This window comes from Hyperoodon ampullatus (assembly GCF_949752795.1).
Source record: "Hyperoodon ampullatus genome assembly, chromosome: 5".
Taxonomy (NCBI): domain Eukaryota; kingdom Metazoa; phylum Chordata; class Mammalia; order Artiodactyla; family Ziphiidae; genus Hyperoodon; species Hyperoodon ampullatus.
Genome location: NC_136918.1, coordinates 146,461,464 through 146,478,243, shown reverse-complemented (window position 1 = coordinate 146,478,243; position 16,780 = coordinate 146,461,464). Strand labels below are relative to the sequence as shown.

Here is a 16,780-nt window from a genome sequence, read left to right as displayed (position 1 = left end):
ACGAGCCGGGCAGGAAGGTGAGCTGAGGGGCACACCTGCAGGGGCCTGGGGAGCGACATGGATGAGCCCAGAGAGAATTCAGCCTGGGGGCGGTGGGGCTGGGGGTATCACCAGGAGGTCAAGGGTCCCGCGGGCACAGACCCCCGTCCACAGCTGATGTGCACTGGCCGCCGGCCACCCTGCCCTGGAACAGGGGCGAGTCCTGGCTGCAGTGTTTACCGCGGGACACAAGGCCTTCCTGATTGGAGGACCACTCGGGAAAACCAGCCCGCGTGCTGCAAGGATCCAGAGATCGCGACCCAGGGAGCCGCTATCAAACCTGCGCCACAAACCAGGCCGGTGTGGGACGTGCGGCCAACACAGGCTGCTGGACGTGGCACCTGGGGCTGCCCCATTACAACACCAACACACCTGGGAAACGGGCCCAGGGCCGGTCGCTGCTCTCGATTTCTCCTGCTCAGGAACAGATCAACCAAATCTGCTATCACAGGTAATTCGGCTGAACGAGGAAGAACTAAGCGTCTACAGGATGGTCTACCTGCGGATGGCCACCGTGAGGGCCTCCGGGGAACTGGCGCAGGGACAGATGACCTCCGGCCTCAGCCCTCTGGCTTGGAAGACGTTCAGGAACGCGTCACAGGAGGATATGGACCCTGCATGAGACAGAGTGGACGCAAGAGCTGAGTGCAAGGCCGACGGGCACGTGGCGTGGGGACGCCCGGCGCCGGGCCTGGAGGCTGCACCCCTTCACCTCACAGTCAAAGTCTCATGGGGAGGGGGTGGGGCTCTTTCCATGAAAAACAGGGCACGTTCTCAAATCGCCAGCAAACAAGAAGCCAACTCTCAGCCCCACGTTGTCTCTGAGGTCTACCCCACGGCCTCACCCGCCTCCTGGCAGCTCTGCCAAGGGGGAGGTGACCCAGGGCACTAACGGAGCTACAGCAGAACCTTCCACCGCTTGAGGCCCCGGCCACGTGTGCGCCCTCTCCTGGGCGTGCCTTGGAGCTGCAGCCTCTGCCAAGCGGCCCTGCCGTGCCTCTCCTGCGGGCACAGCCTAGCTCTCTGTCCCTGCTTCTCCACCAGCGTCATCGGGCCATGAAAACTCAGCTCCTAGGAGGCTGGGTGCTGCCCGATCAGGGCCTGAGTCAGCACAGCCCTGCACCCACTGGGGCCCCAGGGCTGCACCACGACCTGCACCCTCTGCACAGCGAGGCTCCAGGGAAGGAGGGGACCTGGTCATGCGTCCTTGTGTCCAGCAGAGGACACACAAGACCGTCCAGAGGGCTCGGAGCTACAGGGAAGTGACGGACACTCGGAGTGGCGGGGTCTGGGGCCTGGGGGGCAGCAGCCCTGGGAGGGGCTCCTGGTGGCTCGACGGGTGCACCGCAGTGGAGGCTCAGAGAAGCCGGCAGCTCCTGGTGCTTTGGAGGCGGGGCCCTTGGGGTTCGGGGTGGGTGGAGGAAACGAGAGGCTTTGGGGTGCTAGAATGTAGGGTGCCCTCCCGAGTGTCGGGGCCACAGCTGGACAGGGGATTAGATGAAAGGCAGCCTCTGGTTCAGGGCGGATTCAGTGCACAAACAGTGACACACCAGTGTTAAAGCAGTGAGAAAACTCCCACACACCCCCGCGCCCCCGGTTCTGTGCTGCCTGGAAACCCCACCAAAGGTCAACCAAGGCTCCCCAGGACACCCCGGGCAGGCCCTGGACAACAAGCAGCTACTCTCGGGCCCCGAGCAGAGACCGGGGCACAGAGCCCGGGAGGATGTGGGGTGGCCGGGAACGCGCAGTGGCCAAGCCAGTGCAGTGGGGCACAGGCCACAGGGTGGGAGCCTGAACCGGGCTCTGGTTGTATCTACACTCTGGTCAGACCCGTTCAGGCACGGACCTCCCATCCATTGTGTCAGAACCACTTTAAACAGAGAGTCCTGACAAACACGTCTGAGAGAGTGAGTCACCACGAGACCCCGAGTCACGGAGCAGGAGACACACCTCTGTCCACGCGGCACCGGACACGTTCCGGCTCAGCCCTGAGCCCCGGCGGCCGGCCTGCGGGGCGGGGCTGGGGCAGGCGGTACTCACACGGGTTCGCACCGTCGGCCACGACCAGCAGGCGCAGGGAGCTGAGGCTGACGTCCCTCTGGCCTCGCTGCGCCAAGAGCGACCAGTGCATGTCACGGGACTTCACCAGCGCGGCCCGGGCTGCAGGGGGGGCGGGGACACGCCTGCGTCAGGGGCGCGTGCACACAGAGCAGGCCACGTGCTCCTGCCGCCCGGCCTACCTAGAAATCAACTCGCTCGGAGCCTCTCTGCTCTCCCCACACCTGCCCCTCCCTCTCAAGCTGCCCCTCCCACAGCCGCGAGGCTGGGCCTGCCTGTGCTGGGGGCCCCCGGGGACGTGGGGCTGCAGGGAGGGCCCCGATGTGAACAGACGGGCTGGGCCTCATTCCCGGCCCTGCTCTCACCAGCAGAGGCACCCGCCAAACGCCCCACCGGACTTTGGTTCTCCTCCGTTAGACGGGGTAAACAGAGACAGCGCCCAGCACGCTGCAGAGCACAGCCCACGTCCACATCAGTAACGGGCACCATCATCGGTGCAGTCGACAAGCACACGGCCACCCGGGACAAGTCAGTGCGAAGAAAACCCGAGTCCCCCTCGGGGGTGACTAAAGGTGCCCCCAAGCTCTGCCGAAGCAGAGCCAGAGGGACGCTTAGACCACACAGGTGTGGCCGTGCTGGGGAAGCACCGACTAACCACAGGTGGACAGCAGGGCAGGCGGGGCCCCACGGGCAGCCCCCTCACTCTGGGTCATAAGCCGCTTTGAGTAAACAGCTTTGCTACTGGTGGCTTGAAAAGCCCTAACTTCAAATCAAAACCACCTCAGGAACTAAGAATTAGGAGCATTTCTGTGAGAGAATAAAGTTAGGCGTCTACGGCCCTTGCAGAGAAGAGCTGTCCTCCACGACCCCCAGCTCCCCAGCGCTGGCAACTCAGACCCACCACGGCTGTAGGGCAGCCTGGCCCCGGCCCACACATGCCTGCGGTTCTGCACGCTGCTTTATTTTTTCTTAATCGCCAAAGATGAATTCAAAGAGACTTCTCTAATGAAGGATGAATCAAGAGATGGTGCTACTCCCGTTACCTTTGTACGCACACACTTTCTGAATCCAGGAGAGCGGGTTCGCCTTCATCAGCGCGTACGGGATGCTGACCACATGCATCCTGTTCATGACGCTCTGCAAAGAGACGAGCGGTCGGGCCGGGCACGAGCCCGGCCAGGAAAGGCACAGAGCGTCAGAGCCCCTGCTCGCATGACAGCTCAGTCCAGAGACACCGCTCACACCAACACGACTAAGGGTTACTCCATCAGGCATAATAGGGTTTGGTGTCACCCACAGACGTGAAACGTCAGCAAGCCTCCCTCTAACCGTCAGGTCGTTTAGATACAGCACTCACTGTTAACACTCCATGCCACAGGCCGGCATCCCTTTTGAAATCCAGCACATTTGTTAATGTTTCAGCTGAAAAGAGGACAAAGACGGTTAAAGCACGTGTTTAACCACGACTTGAGAGGAGTGACCCTCCTCACAGGTCATGTGCATTTTCAGAGAACCCCTGAGATGATTACATCATCAACACATGAGAGTTTTAGGAAAGATACACAGTGCTCCCAAATGCCATGCACCAATCAATCAGTAATCTTGGTTATCAAGTTACTTGGTTATTCAAATTACTGGAAAAACATAAAAGTAGAAGGTCATACAACTGTGGATTAAAACGGAGAATCTGCTGATCACTAATCTGGAAACACAGGGAGCAGCATACACTCCAGAGGCTGCAGGCTTGGACGTGGAGATGAAGGACCGTGGCAGGTCTCTCACCTCTCAACCCTATGCCCGCACACCCCCACTTCTCACATCATCCTGCAGCCCCGGGAAATGTCACAGGCTCCCCGTGTCACTTCCCTTCAGAGCTGCTCCTTCCCTCCTGCCCACTCTCTCTCCCAGAGGCTGTGCCGAGCGTGCTATAGGGCGCAGCGGTAGCTGGGGTCCCAGGGCTGCTTCCCAGCACAGCCCTGAGCTCAGAGCTCGGGCAGAGGACAGAGCCTGGGGACGCCAGGTGCACCCACAGAAGGAACACCCAACAGTGAATAGGAAGTTTGGTTTGTGTGCCAGGAAATGCTGCTGCATTCTGATAAGAATACTGTACACACGTTCCCTTGTTGGCTAAAGAGCCCAAATTATAGGTGATACATGTACGGTTAGCACTGGATCTGAAGAAAAAGAAAACCAGGGGACCTGATTTGATAGAATTTTTTAAAAATTACGTAGGCCCTTGAACACACCTAAAATCCTTTTCCAAATGTCCACCGAAGTCTTGCCCGGTGCCCTCAGCTAGCCCTTGCTTCTAAACACTGATATTTCAGATTTTACACATACCACTCAATTTACTTCCTAGTTTTGTTCAATTCCAGTATTTTAGTGGAGAGAAGTAAAGTTCTCTACGTTACATAACTGATATTTCACAGTAAAGGGGGAGCTGCCTGTACACTGCCAAGAGACAAGCCCTGACCACAAAGATTCCACTGGTACATCCGAGTGTAAGACAGCTTAAGCCAAAGCCAGCCACAGAAAACAGTAAGAAAAAGTGTGTCCCGATAAGAAAACGCAAAATGCGCTGCCCCTCAGCTATGGCACAGCTTGAACCAGCCCACTGGGCACAGACCAATGGGTAGTGAGTGGGTTTCACGCTCTGTAACGCCCATGTCCCAACTCCACCTGTCCAGGAGAGCAGAGGCCCCGAGCCCACAAGCCGCACGACATGGATTAAACAGCAGATGCTACGCGGACAGCGCCCAGGTGCCTTGTGCCCGGCCGGAGAGCCACCCCACGCCCTCACCTTCTGAGTAGCCGCATGCCTGGGTCAGAGCCTGACACTGTGCCAGCAGGGATGCGTGGGACACCGCGACCCCCACGGTGCTGCCTTCTTTGCTGGTTTTATACTGAAAGATTTCAAAAGCACAAGCTTGTCAGGCGATGTCTCTGGAGGCCGTCCCCCTTCACCAGCCATCGGTTCAACTGGAGCGCACTTCACGCCCAGGCCCTCGAGGTGACACCCTCAGCTGAAGTCGGGTCACCCTGGGCAGGTACCAAGGGCGACAGGGCACGCAGGCTGGTCCCCAGGGGAGGATCTGAGTGAGTTCCCACAGGAAACCTCATCTTTCTGGGGTGAAGGCAAAGCACAGAAGCTGTCGCCTGTGATCTAAGCAGCAGCAGCTACACTCGGGGAACAAGCCCTGAACACGGGGGTCTGTTTCAGCCTCGCCAGGCGAGGTCACTACCTCGATGTAGGCGGTCCCGGCCCCCGCATCCTGCGCCGATGGGTGCCAGTCCTTGGGGGGCTTAGCCAGGTGCTTCCCGTCGATCACCAGCCAGGTGAGGGGGGGCCAACCTGTGAGGGCGCAGACAGGGACACGGCAGAGGCGAGGGTCAGGAGTCTTTGCTCCCCGCGACGGCGCCTCTGCCGCCCAACACGCAGCCCGAGCTGCTGACAGCTGAGGAGCCTCGCCTCACTGAACCTTTATGAACTTATGTCTGACGGCCAGTGGCCCCCAGGCTGGACAGCACAGGTCTAGACCCTGACCCAGGCGAGGAGCAAGATTCCCCAAGGCCTAGAACACGGCCTCGCTTTTCCTGAAGGCCCTTCCGTCTCTGTAACGGTCACTGACAGGAAAGGACGCCCAAGGGCCCGGTTTAGCAGAGAACTGGGCCGCACGCTGCCCGCCCACAGGCCCACCTTTGAAGGCCGCCACCTCTCCAGTCTGGGCCTTGGGCAGGCCCTTCTGACAAGCGTCCGTGGTCAGGGCCAGGGCGACGCCACAGCTGCCCAGCAGAAACCCGACCTGCTGGCTGCCAGCATCCTGCAGAAACAGAGAAGGCAGAGGCGCTCAGCTCACACAGAGCAGAACTCTTTTTCTCAGCCCTTGGAAAATTAGGACAATTCAGCCCTGTATAGGTATATACTATAGGTATATACTATGTTTTCATCCAAATAAAATACAATTGTTTTTAAATTTGAAAGATATATTTTCTGCCATGACATATAAAGTTCTGGGTAATGGGCTAATTTCTCAAAGTTTTTTCTTGCAAATGACATTTAATACCGTTTTAATAAACTCCAAAAATAACAGCATTGAAATTTACACTTGATTTGTGTTTGAAATTTACTGACTAACATGGGCAGGCCTGACCTTTAGCAATCTTAATTATTTCCACACAGAATATGTCCTTCAGTAGAGTTTTATCATTTTCTTCTTACAATTTTTACAAACTCTAGTTTTACCCTAGGAATCCCGGTATTCAAATATCTGTTCATCATATATTATCCTTTGGGATATACTGCTTTTATTCACAAGCTTTACCTTTGGGATTCTTGAATATTTCTTGCTGATAATGCTCATGTGAACAACTGCCTGAACACTGGGTACCACAGAAAACTATGATTTTCTAAAATACATGCTGAGTCTACTCCTAAAATGATCTATTTTTCAATAATCAGATGACTGGTATTTATACCTAAAATGCAATATCCACCTAGAACATCAGCAGCCCACCCCCTGTCAGCAATGGAAGCTGATCGCTGTTATGGACGTGAACAGAAATGCAAGAGAATGTCATATGTTTAAAACTATCACTTAGAAGTGAGCTAAAAGACATCTCTGTAATGATTTACTTATCCCCAAGAAATGGAAATTATTATCAATAAACACACCATTTTGAGAAATGATTTAACAATCAAATCCCAACTTCTATGCATTGGAGGAGAAAATGTTAGTTTCTGTTGGGAAATTCAAGCAAGTGATACTGGCCCCACCAACAGCTGTTCCAGTGCCCTTGTCACCAGCGAGATACATAAAAGGAGTGTCTGGAGATGAAGCTGCTCTAATCTCTCTGAGACCCGCCCGCCTGTCCCCCGGCTCCAGACGGCACCTGGAGTGAAGAGACTAAGGCCTGCGAATGGACAGGTGGACTTCAGGATGAAGCCTCAGGGACCGTGAACCTGGGGCCTGCACCGCGCTTGCTACCTTTCTTGTTAGTGGCACTTCGATGGGGACAGGAACCAGCTCTGCCAGGAGACACCCATAGAACGCAACAGTGAACATGACAGGGTCGCTATTAGGAAACACCAGCGCCACCTACGAGAGTACAAAGGAAAACCACGAAATCCACTAGTGAATAATTCAGTCGTCTGAATGCCTGCTGCTGAGACAAAAAACGTTACTTTGAGTGCTAACCCTTGGTCCTTAAGTGTCTGCAGCCATGTAACTTCTAGTACACAGTCTTTAGGTTACGGTCTTTACCCCGCATGTGACAAAATAATGTTAAACTCCTGGGGCTAAAGGCAAGCGCAGCTGGGTCTGTCTGTGGGGTCTAGGTCCAGGTCTGTCCGCGGGGTCTAGGTCCAGCTCCGTCCACTCTAACCATCTGGGCAGCAGCGACTCAGGGGAGGACGCGATGGACCATCACCCACCATCAAGTAGCCCAGGTGAAAAACAACTGGACATGAAGAGGGAACCAGGAATCAAAGTCTATCAAAAGATCTTCCAAAAGAAAAAATCCTGACACCAACGTTTTACTTGGACAGACCTTCACTCAAGACCGAAACATTAACAGGGGAGGGTGGTGGGCAGAGAACTCAGCAAGACCCCTACAGCTGCCCTCGGAGTCTCCACGGGGGGCCCACTCCCTGCGCCCACCTGGTCACCATGCTACCACTGTTTAAATTACATATTCTATTACATTTACCTTACATTTTTATTTTTATCAAAAAAGTTTTAAAACACAGAATTAAAATGACGAAAAGTACTAACGAAAAGCCACACCCAGATCACCCTCCCCCACTCCCCAAGGCAGCCACTGTTAACGTGTTTCATATCCTCTCTTTGCCAACTGCTCTCATCTTTTTAGAGACTATGCTCACACTGCTGTGTCTTATGTGTGAAGGTATTTGGACATGTGTTTTATTTCCTGTTACTGTAGACAAACACTGAGCCCTCTTCATTCCCCACCTTTCTCTTCTCCCATCATCCCAATTTCCATTTCTTATAATATCTGGTTAAGTTAAAAGCTATTTATGGGATGAGGTTTTTCTAAGTCCCCAATATTGTAATAATAGTGTGCTCGAAACCTACATGGTAAGTCCAAATAGTATTTGAGGGGACTGTTGACACAGGGCCTTTGAGGGCTTTGGATAACTAATAACCTTGTACTTCATAAGACAAAATTTAAGCTGTATCTGTATCAAAATTCTGTACTTGAGGTCTGGAAATCAAGTTTCTAGTAAGTTTGTTGAAAACGGCAAAGATCTCCTTTGAAAGTTGGTGTTAATAGCATTTGTCCCACGATTAAGAACTGTGACCTTTAGCCGCGAGACTGGATGTCTGGTAGAACATACATGTCCTTAGAGAATCTGTCATAAAGGTTGTGTTCGTTCACTTTTATAAAGCATATTATCACAGGAGGATGACCTTGCCATTCATTTCCAATCACTAAATCCATCGCTAACTGTGATCTCATCAATCCTTTATAATTAGCCCAATTACGTGGATTCACTTGCAAGTCGACAAAGTATCTGGAAGTCCTTGTCCTTGCAAGAACTTTCTTCAAGAGAAAGAAATTAGTGATTCTTAGAATCATTTTAAAGCACAACGTAAGTCAGGGGTTCCAACAGGTCTAAAGCGCCAGGTATCATAAGGAATCACTCCTGTACTGTTTACGTTTCTATAGCCAAGCTTGCCCCTTCTCTCTGGTGGTGACAGCCACTGCCTCTTTCACCGGCTTCCCTTCCTCTGTGTGCACCGGCCAGCTTGCTCGGAAATGCCCCGCTGGGTGTGTCAAACCTGTCAATTGAATTTCTAAACAACCAACCAGTCAGGCAGGCTCCTGGGTTTCACCAGCTGCCGACCAGCCTGCCCACCTGGGGCCCCACCCTTCTATCCTGTCTGGCTGCTCCTCGCCCGCAGCTGGCAGTCACCCTGGGCCACCCTGGTGGCTCTCCTGGTTGGACCACTCACTTGTTAGCGGGAGCACTCCCTCTGTGGGCTTCCCAAGAAGGAGCCCAGTCTTCTGAGTCCTGCCTGTCTGAGAACGGTGCCCCACCCTCACATCCGTCGACTGCCCAGGAAGACCGCACGCCCTCTGGGCTTCCGAAGCACAGCTGTCTCCCCCAGTGCCACACTGAGAAACCGAGGCCCCCTGGGGTTGCTGGCCTCTGTGCACAGCCCACTTTCCCCAGGAGGCCACGAGGTTCCTGCACCCTGCCCTAAGCAGCACTGGGGTAAGCGCCTCGGTGGGGGTCCCCGCACCGCCCGCCGGTCCTTCACCCCCCTGCTCCGGGGTATAGTCTTGCATCATCATTAGCATTAAAAACTTCCCACTCTCCATTCCCCCTTCTCTTTCTGGAAGTCCTATCAGTCAGATGCCGGCCTTCTTGATCGAGTCTAATCTGCACCGTTTTTCCTTCCTACTTTCCACCTCTTGGTCTCCCCCACTAGCATCTTCTTGTTGATTTATGGAGCAATATCCTCGCCTCAGATCTCCAGGGATATTAAGACTAGTTTTTTAAAAGAACTGTTTTCTGTATCTAGCTCTCCTCCAAGTTGGTTTGTTTCCTCTGCCTCCCTCCCTCCCCCCGCTTCCCCTTTTCTTTTTTTCCCCATTTATTGCCCTCTGGCTATGCTCTTTCACGTTGAACTTTCGTGGTCCGTAAATGTCCTTGGCTACTGGTCCGCATTAAAGACTGAGGCGCTTGCGAGCAGCCTGAAACCCAGCACCATCCTGTCGCCCTACAGCTTCCCTGCTGGGTGACCTGACCTCAGGCAACCTTCCTCACTGGGGATTTCACTGCTAAGTATGCTGGCTTTCACCATCCTGGACCTCCCGCTACACCGGGGTTCCCCAAGTCTGGCTCAGTTTGCCTAGAGCAGTGCTGTGTAGCAGAACTTCCCACAATGGTGGAATCGTTCTTTCTCCGAGCTGTCAAATATGGTAGTTAGTTGTCAGCCACACGCAGTGACTGAACCCTGGAAATGGGGCTCGTGCAACTAAGGAACTAAAACTCTAATTTCATTTAATTTGAATTTAAACAGCCCCCTGTGGCTATTGCCAACCATGGTGGGCAGTGCAGGACGAGGAACTAAGCCCCAAGCCTCCTCTGAGTTCTGTTCTAGTCACACGGAAGAGGGAAGGAGATGAATATAAAACACACAGAATTTCAAAGTAAGGTCAACGTTTCTGCACAAAACTTACGCTTTGGAAATGTAGCACTGATTAATATCTGACATTAATATTTTTATTAAAATCAATACATATGAAGTCAAAGAGAAAAGAGGTTTAAGAATCAGGAAAGGGGCAATAAGGGAGAATAAAAGGAACGATCATTTTACCTACATCAACACAAACTTTCTCCACGTTTAATATTTTTTCATCGCTGACTTAAATCCCTTGTATTAATGCTGTAAGTCTGAACGACTGAGAGAACACTGATGTCAATGAAGCAGATTTTTAGTCTCCATTCTCACTCACTCCAACAAAGGTGCATTTGGTTACTTACTCTGTCTCCGGGTTTAAGTAGTGGTTCATTCTTACTAGTCAGTTTATTAAGTAGAGTATAAGCTAGTTTTAAACTCCGACTCCAAAGTTTGCCTAAAATAAAATAAAAATACTAAGCAATGTAAAATTTAAGAAACTAATAATTAACATTTTAATGTAGCAATCATAACATCCCATTAACATACCATTATTACTCTATTGCTGAAAATTCAGGTAGCTTCCAATTGATAATTATTTTGCACAATGCTGCAATGAAGTTTTCTCTTAAAAACAACTTACAGATTTATTTTTCTTAACAGAAAACTAAAACAGCATTTTATTATAGAAAATTGAGAATATAGAAAAGCCAGCTGAAAAAAGCATTCTTTCTGTTATATATGTACACACACACACACACACACACACACACACACACACACACGTATGCATAATTTTTAAGAAATGGGATCATACTTCACCCTTTTTTCAATCAACATTGCACTGTGAATGCGCTTTCATGTCATTGAATGTGTCTCAATTATACCCCTTATAAGAGTGGCATATAAGTCATTTAACCTTTACAACAACAATTCATGAGGTGGGTCCATCTTCATCTCTGCTTTCACTCAAGAGGAGACAGGGAGATGTTAGGGAACGTGGCAGAGCCACGGGCGGCTGGAGAGGAGCGTCTGGACCCCTCCTGAAGGTGCCCAGCCCTGTGGGTGCTTCCCTGAGGAACACGGCACATGATACACGGGACAGTGAAGGGCAGGGGGAGAGGGAGAGGAAGACAGAAAAGCCTGAGTCCACCCCAAACCGGAAGCAGCCCTCCCACTCACCCTGCGCAGTGCAGCAACGCAGGAAGACAGAGCCGTCCTTCACCCTCCCCACCCCTGGGCAACCATGCGGCAACCACATGCCCTTTGCTGTAAATAGTCTAAACTTGGGCACAACGTTGTGAGATAAGTGAACTGTGGGGCCTGAGAAATAAATGAGAAAAACAGTCAACTCAAAACACCGCTGCCAAACAAACAAACAAAAACAAACAAACAAAAAAAAAACACCGCTGCCTTTGCCTAAATAGAAAGGTCAACTCAAGATGTTAATAACTGCAACTGTAACACATAAAGATTTCCAAACTGAATCCAGATATTTATAAAAAGAAAAACGCATCATGACCTCTCCGCAACAATGCAAAGAGGTTTAACAGAAAATCAACATAATTTGCCACATTGACAGAATAAAGGTGAAAAAAACTAAAATAATTTACCATTCAGGATTTTAAAAATCCTTCTTAAATTTGGGATGAAAGGAAACTTCCTTAATGTGATTGTTAAAAGTCATCTTTAAAAATTCCACAGGAGGTATCATAATTAATGGTCAGATATTGAAAGCTTTCCCTCAGAGAGCAGGAGTAAGTCAAGGACAACTGCCTTTTTACTGAAAGTCTCAGCCAATGCGATTAGGGTGAAAGGGGCAGAGAAGGTAAAACAATAAGAAACAAAACCGTCATTATTTGCAGAAGATGTGACTGCGCATAACATGAATCCTATAACTGAAATCAGCAAGGCTATCAGATATAACAGCAATATGCAAATAGCATTTAATATCTATCTGCCATCAACAAACAGCAAATAAAAATTTTAATGATACTATTTATAATAAGATTTAAATAAACCTGCCAAATATCTAAGAATATGCGTTACAAAAAATATGCAAAGTCTCCCCCCAGAAACTTATAAAACAGTACTGAGGTTGAAAAAGATTTGAATGAATGGAGGAACCTATCATGTCCATTGCTAGAAGGCACCATAACGCAAACGTGCTAATCCTCCTCAAACTGCTCAAGGCAACGATAACCAAAACCTCAACAGGTGTGTTTGTGGCACCTGACACAAACTGACACTGAAATACCTGGGCGAGAGAAGCCAAGACGCTCTGGAAGAAGGAGACAAGACAGGAAGACGTTCTCAGGTTAAGACTTCGCCTTCCAATGCAGGTGGTGTGGGTTCGACCCCTGGTTGGGGAGCTAAGATCCCACATGCCTCAAGGCCAAAAAAACAAAACATAAAACAGAAGCAACACTGTAACAATTCAATAAAGACTTTAAAAACTGTCCACATCAAAAAAATCTTAAAAAAAAAAAAAAAAAAAGGGCTTCCCTGGTGGCACAGTGGTTGAGAGTCCGCCTGCCGATGCAGGGGACACAGGTTTGTGCCCCGGTCCGGAAGGATCCCACATGCCGTGGAGCGGCTGGGCCCGTGAGCCATGGCCGCTGAGCCTGCGCGTCCAGAGCCTGTGCTCCGCAACGGGAGAGGCCACAACAGTGAGAGGCCCGCGTACCGCAAAAAAAAAAAGAAAAAAAAAAAAGAACGTGCTATTGGCGTAAGGGTAGAATATAAATCAACGTGATAAAACAAAGAACCCCAAACAGACCCACCCCCGTGTGGACAACTCCACTTACAACACGGGTAGCACCAAGGGGACAAGAACGGGACACCTGCCATCTTTCCTGAAGAACTGACCCGGAGCCCAGGCCCACACCACACACACAAACTAAACTCCCTCCGGGTGGGCGGCAAGTCTAAAGGCGGGTGAGAGAACAGCAGAGCTAGAGACCAGGAGGGGAGGAGGGAAGCCTGCTGCAGGGCCGTGAATGGCCAGGGCGCACAGTAAGCCGCCAACAAGGACTGGCATCCAGAACACACAAAACACCCACAAATAACCCTGTATAAAAATGTGCAAAAGGGGCTTCCCTGGTGGCGCAGTGGTCGAGAGTCCGCCTGCCGATGCAGGGGACACGGGTTTGTGCCCCGGTCCGGGAGGATCCCACATGCCGCAGAGCGGCTGGGCCCGTGAGCCATGGCCGCTGAGCCTGTGCGTCCAGAGCCTGTGCTACGCAGCGGGAGAGTCTGATAAATGTAAAGATGTCATAATCCCAGAACTAGCTAGCACCTCTTCTCCTAAGTATATACCCTACAAAAATGCACGCTTACACACCAGGTAGCACATACTGGAATGTTCCCGGTAGCACTGTCTGTAACAATTAAAACTGGAAATGACCCAAAAGTCCATCAACAGTATAATGGAGACATACATTCTGAAATATTCAATATTCATTCCTCAACAGAAATGAATGAGCTACAACTATACACAATAATATGGATGAATCTTAAAAGCATAAAGGTCTGAGACTCTGCTTCCAAGCAGGAAAGAACAGCGGTGGCAGACCAGCACTCGCGCCCAAAATGACTTAAAACTGGATAAAATGCAAAACCATCCATCAGAGGCAGCAAAGACAACTAGAGGAGTTAAGACCCCTGGGGAAACCCTTGGGAGGTGAGCTGACCTTCTGCAGCTGTTCTTACAAAAGCTGAGGGCGGTGCTTAGCGTCTGGCACCCACGGGAGACGAACATCTCATGGCTTTGTGCCCCTGGGAGTGCTGCTGCTGGGGCGCGGAGACCGGGGCTTCAAGAGGAGTCTGCTGAATCTCGGGGCCATGCACAGCGGGTGGAAACCTCTGAAAGGCCAGGCAGAGCCCCCAAGTTGCTACATAAGACAAAACCCATGGTTGGGGACACCCCCCGCAAGAGGAAAGGGTCACACAGATCACACCAGTTTTAGAAAATGTGAATAAAGGAAAACAGAAAATCTCCAAACTGAAGTATATATATAAAAAGGATGTCATGGGACTTCCCTGGTGGTCCAGTGGTTAAGAAGCGGTCTTGCACTGAAGGGGACGCGGGTTCAATCCCTGATTGGGGAAGTAAGGTCCCACATGCCGCAGGGCAACTAAGCCCGTGCGCCACAACTACTGAGCCTACATGCCACAACTAGAAAGAAGCCCGTGGGCTGCAAAGAAAAGCCCGCGCGCCACAACGAAAGATCCCACGTGCTGCAGCTAAGACCCGACACAGCCAAAATTAATCAATTAATTAATTTTTTAAAAAAGAATGCAGGGGCTTCCCTGGTGGCACAGTGGCTGAGAGTCCGCCTGCTGATGCAGGGGACACGGGATCGTGCCCCAGTCCGGGAAGATCCCACATGCCGTAGAGCGGCTGGGCCCGTGAGCCATGGCCGCTGAGCCTGTGCGTCCGGAGCCTGTGCTCCGCAATGGGAGAGGCCACAACAGTGAGAGGCCGGCGTACCGCAAGAAAAAAAAAAAAAAAAAAGAATGCAAAGTATAAAAAAGGCACGTGGGACTCAGAAAAGGTATTAATATAAATGTAATCAGAGTCCCAGGAGGACAGGAGAGAGAAATGGGGAAGAAGCACTATATCAAGAAATTATGGCTATACTTTTCCAAAAACTGATGAAAGATACCATTCCATTGATCTAAGAAGCCCTGTGGACCCCAAGCAGGAAACTTTCAAAGAACGTAACAGCTAAATATGTATATCACAGTAAGACAGATGCAAGCCAAAGCCAAAAAGCCATCACAGGGAAAAAAGACACATCCTCATCCAGAGAGGAGCAACAATCTGGCATCTCACTCCTCAAAAGATATCACAAAAGTCTTCAGAGCGCTGACAGATGCCTGTCCGCCTTCACAAAGGAAGATGCGGGCAGTCCCACAGCCAGCAGGAGAGGTTACAGTGAGAAACGCCGAGCGGCAGGAAGGAACATTCCGCAAAGGAAAGAAAGAACAGCACGACTCCTGACTCAAAAGGCAAGAGTAGTGAGCGGTGTCTTACGGGTGTAGTGGATACAGACTTAAATCGAAAGACAAGGAGAGAAGGACCACGGCTGGGGTCTTCAGGAAGCCCTGAGGCAGAGTGAGGCACCAGGAGGGCTCCCGGGAAGCGCGGGACAGTGAGATGCGGGTGACGCCGTCTGGCTGCAGTCCCTGCAGGCTCCCTCACAAGGGAAGTCTGTGCTGAGCAGAACACAGGCCTTGTCCCAATGCCTCGTGTAACCCGCACCCGGAAGCTGAATTCCAGGTGGAGGCTGTCAGCAAAGCACACTCATGAGTGCACAGCGAGCTCCTGTCTTAAAGAATTACAGAGCTATCTCTCTAACGAGCACAGGTGCAAAGACCCCAAACAGCATACTGGCAACTAGAATCCAGGCATCTATTGAAAAGGTATCTTGGCCAAGTGGGATTTATTCCAGGAATGCAAGCGCTGCTTAACATTTGAAAATTAATCAATGTAATTCATCAGATTAGTGGAGGAGGCAGAGAAACTGTATGGTCACCTCGATGAAGCAGAAAAAGCCAATCCACGATGCGAAACTTTCGGCAAACTAGAAACAGAACTTCATTACGACAAAGAATTACTACCATAAAACAAGCAAAAAAGCTACAGTAAACAGCGTACTTCAAGACCAACTGCTTTCCACCTAAAACAGAGAAGGATTCACACTGCACTGGTGGTTCCAGCCTGTGCAGTGAGACAAGAACGGAAACCGAAGGTGTGAGAACTAGAAAGGCCAAGACAACGCCGTCATTGCTCACAGGGGCTCAACTTGTGCACAGGATGTCCAAAACTACTCATTAATAGACCAAAAAGAATTAATATGTCACTTTAACAAGATCACTAGATACAAAGTCACCATTTAAAAAAGATCAATTGCATTTCTATTTACAAGCAACAATTGAGTCGAAAAAATTTAATCATTCCATTACAAAAGGAATAAATCTAATGAAAGAAGCTCAAGACTCCTGGACTCAAAAGTGTAAAACGTCACTGAGAGAAACTAGAGTAGGCCTCCAACGGCGGGATATTCCAGGGTCATGAGCTGGAAGATCCCATAACTGCAACGACACTGATTCGCCTCAAGCTGGACTATGGGTTCAGTGCACTGCCAATCAATACCCCAGCAGGATTTTTTTCTGGAAATGGACAAGCTGATTCTAAAGTTTACTTGGAGGGCTTCCCACGGCGCAGTGGTTAAGAATCCGCCTGCCAATGCAGGGGACACGGGTTCGAGCCCTGGTCCGGGAAGACCCCACATGCCACGGAGCAGCAAAGCCTGTGTGCCACAATCACTGAGTCTGCGCTCTAGAGCCTGCGAGCCACAACTACTGAGCCCGCGAGCCACAACTACTGAAGCCCACGCACCTAGAGCCCGTGCTCCGCAACAAGAGAAGCCACCGCAATGAGAAGCCTGCGCATTGCAAAAGAGTAGCCGAGTAGCCCCCGCTCGCCGCAACTAGAGAAAGCCCGCGTGCAGCAACGAAGACCCAACGCA

At 50.9% G+C, this 16,780-nt stretch overlaps 1 protein-coding gene across 8 annotated transcripts in view; it reads right to left on the bottom strand.

The window, feature by feature from the left end:
* Window positions 1–16,780, bottom strand: part of DIP2A (disco interacting protein 2 homolog A) — a gene marked incomplete at its 3' end in the record, with an annotated part of 91,026 nt that overhangs the window by 33,747 nt on the left and 40,499 nt on the right. For all 8 annotated transcript variants that reach the window (XM_079705432.1, XM_079705431.1, XM_079705428.1 and 5 more), the window contains 9 exons: window positions 10,610–10,701; window positions 7,083–7,193; window positions 5,795–5,918; window positions 5,340–5,449; window positions 4,898–5,000; window positions 3,455–3,519; window positions 3,141–3,234; window positions 2,080–2,199; window positions 539–653 (listed from right to left, as the gene is read on the bottom strand). In XM_079705432.1, coding sequence (XP_079561558.1) covers window positions 539–653; window positions 2,080–2,199; window positions 3,141–3,234; window positions 3,455–3,519; window positions 4,898–5,000; window positions 5,340–5,449; window positions 5,795–5,918; window positions 7,083–7,193; window positions 10,610–10,701 — 934 coding nt within the window. The remainder of the gene's footprint in view (window positions 1–538; window positions 654–2,079; window positions 2,200–3,140; window positions 3,235–3,454; window positions 3,520–4,897; window positions 5,001–5,339; window positions 5,450–5,794; window positions 5,919–7,082; window positions 7,194–10,609; window positions 10,702–16,780) is intronic.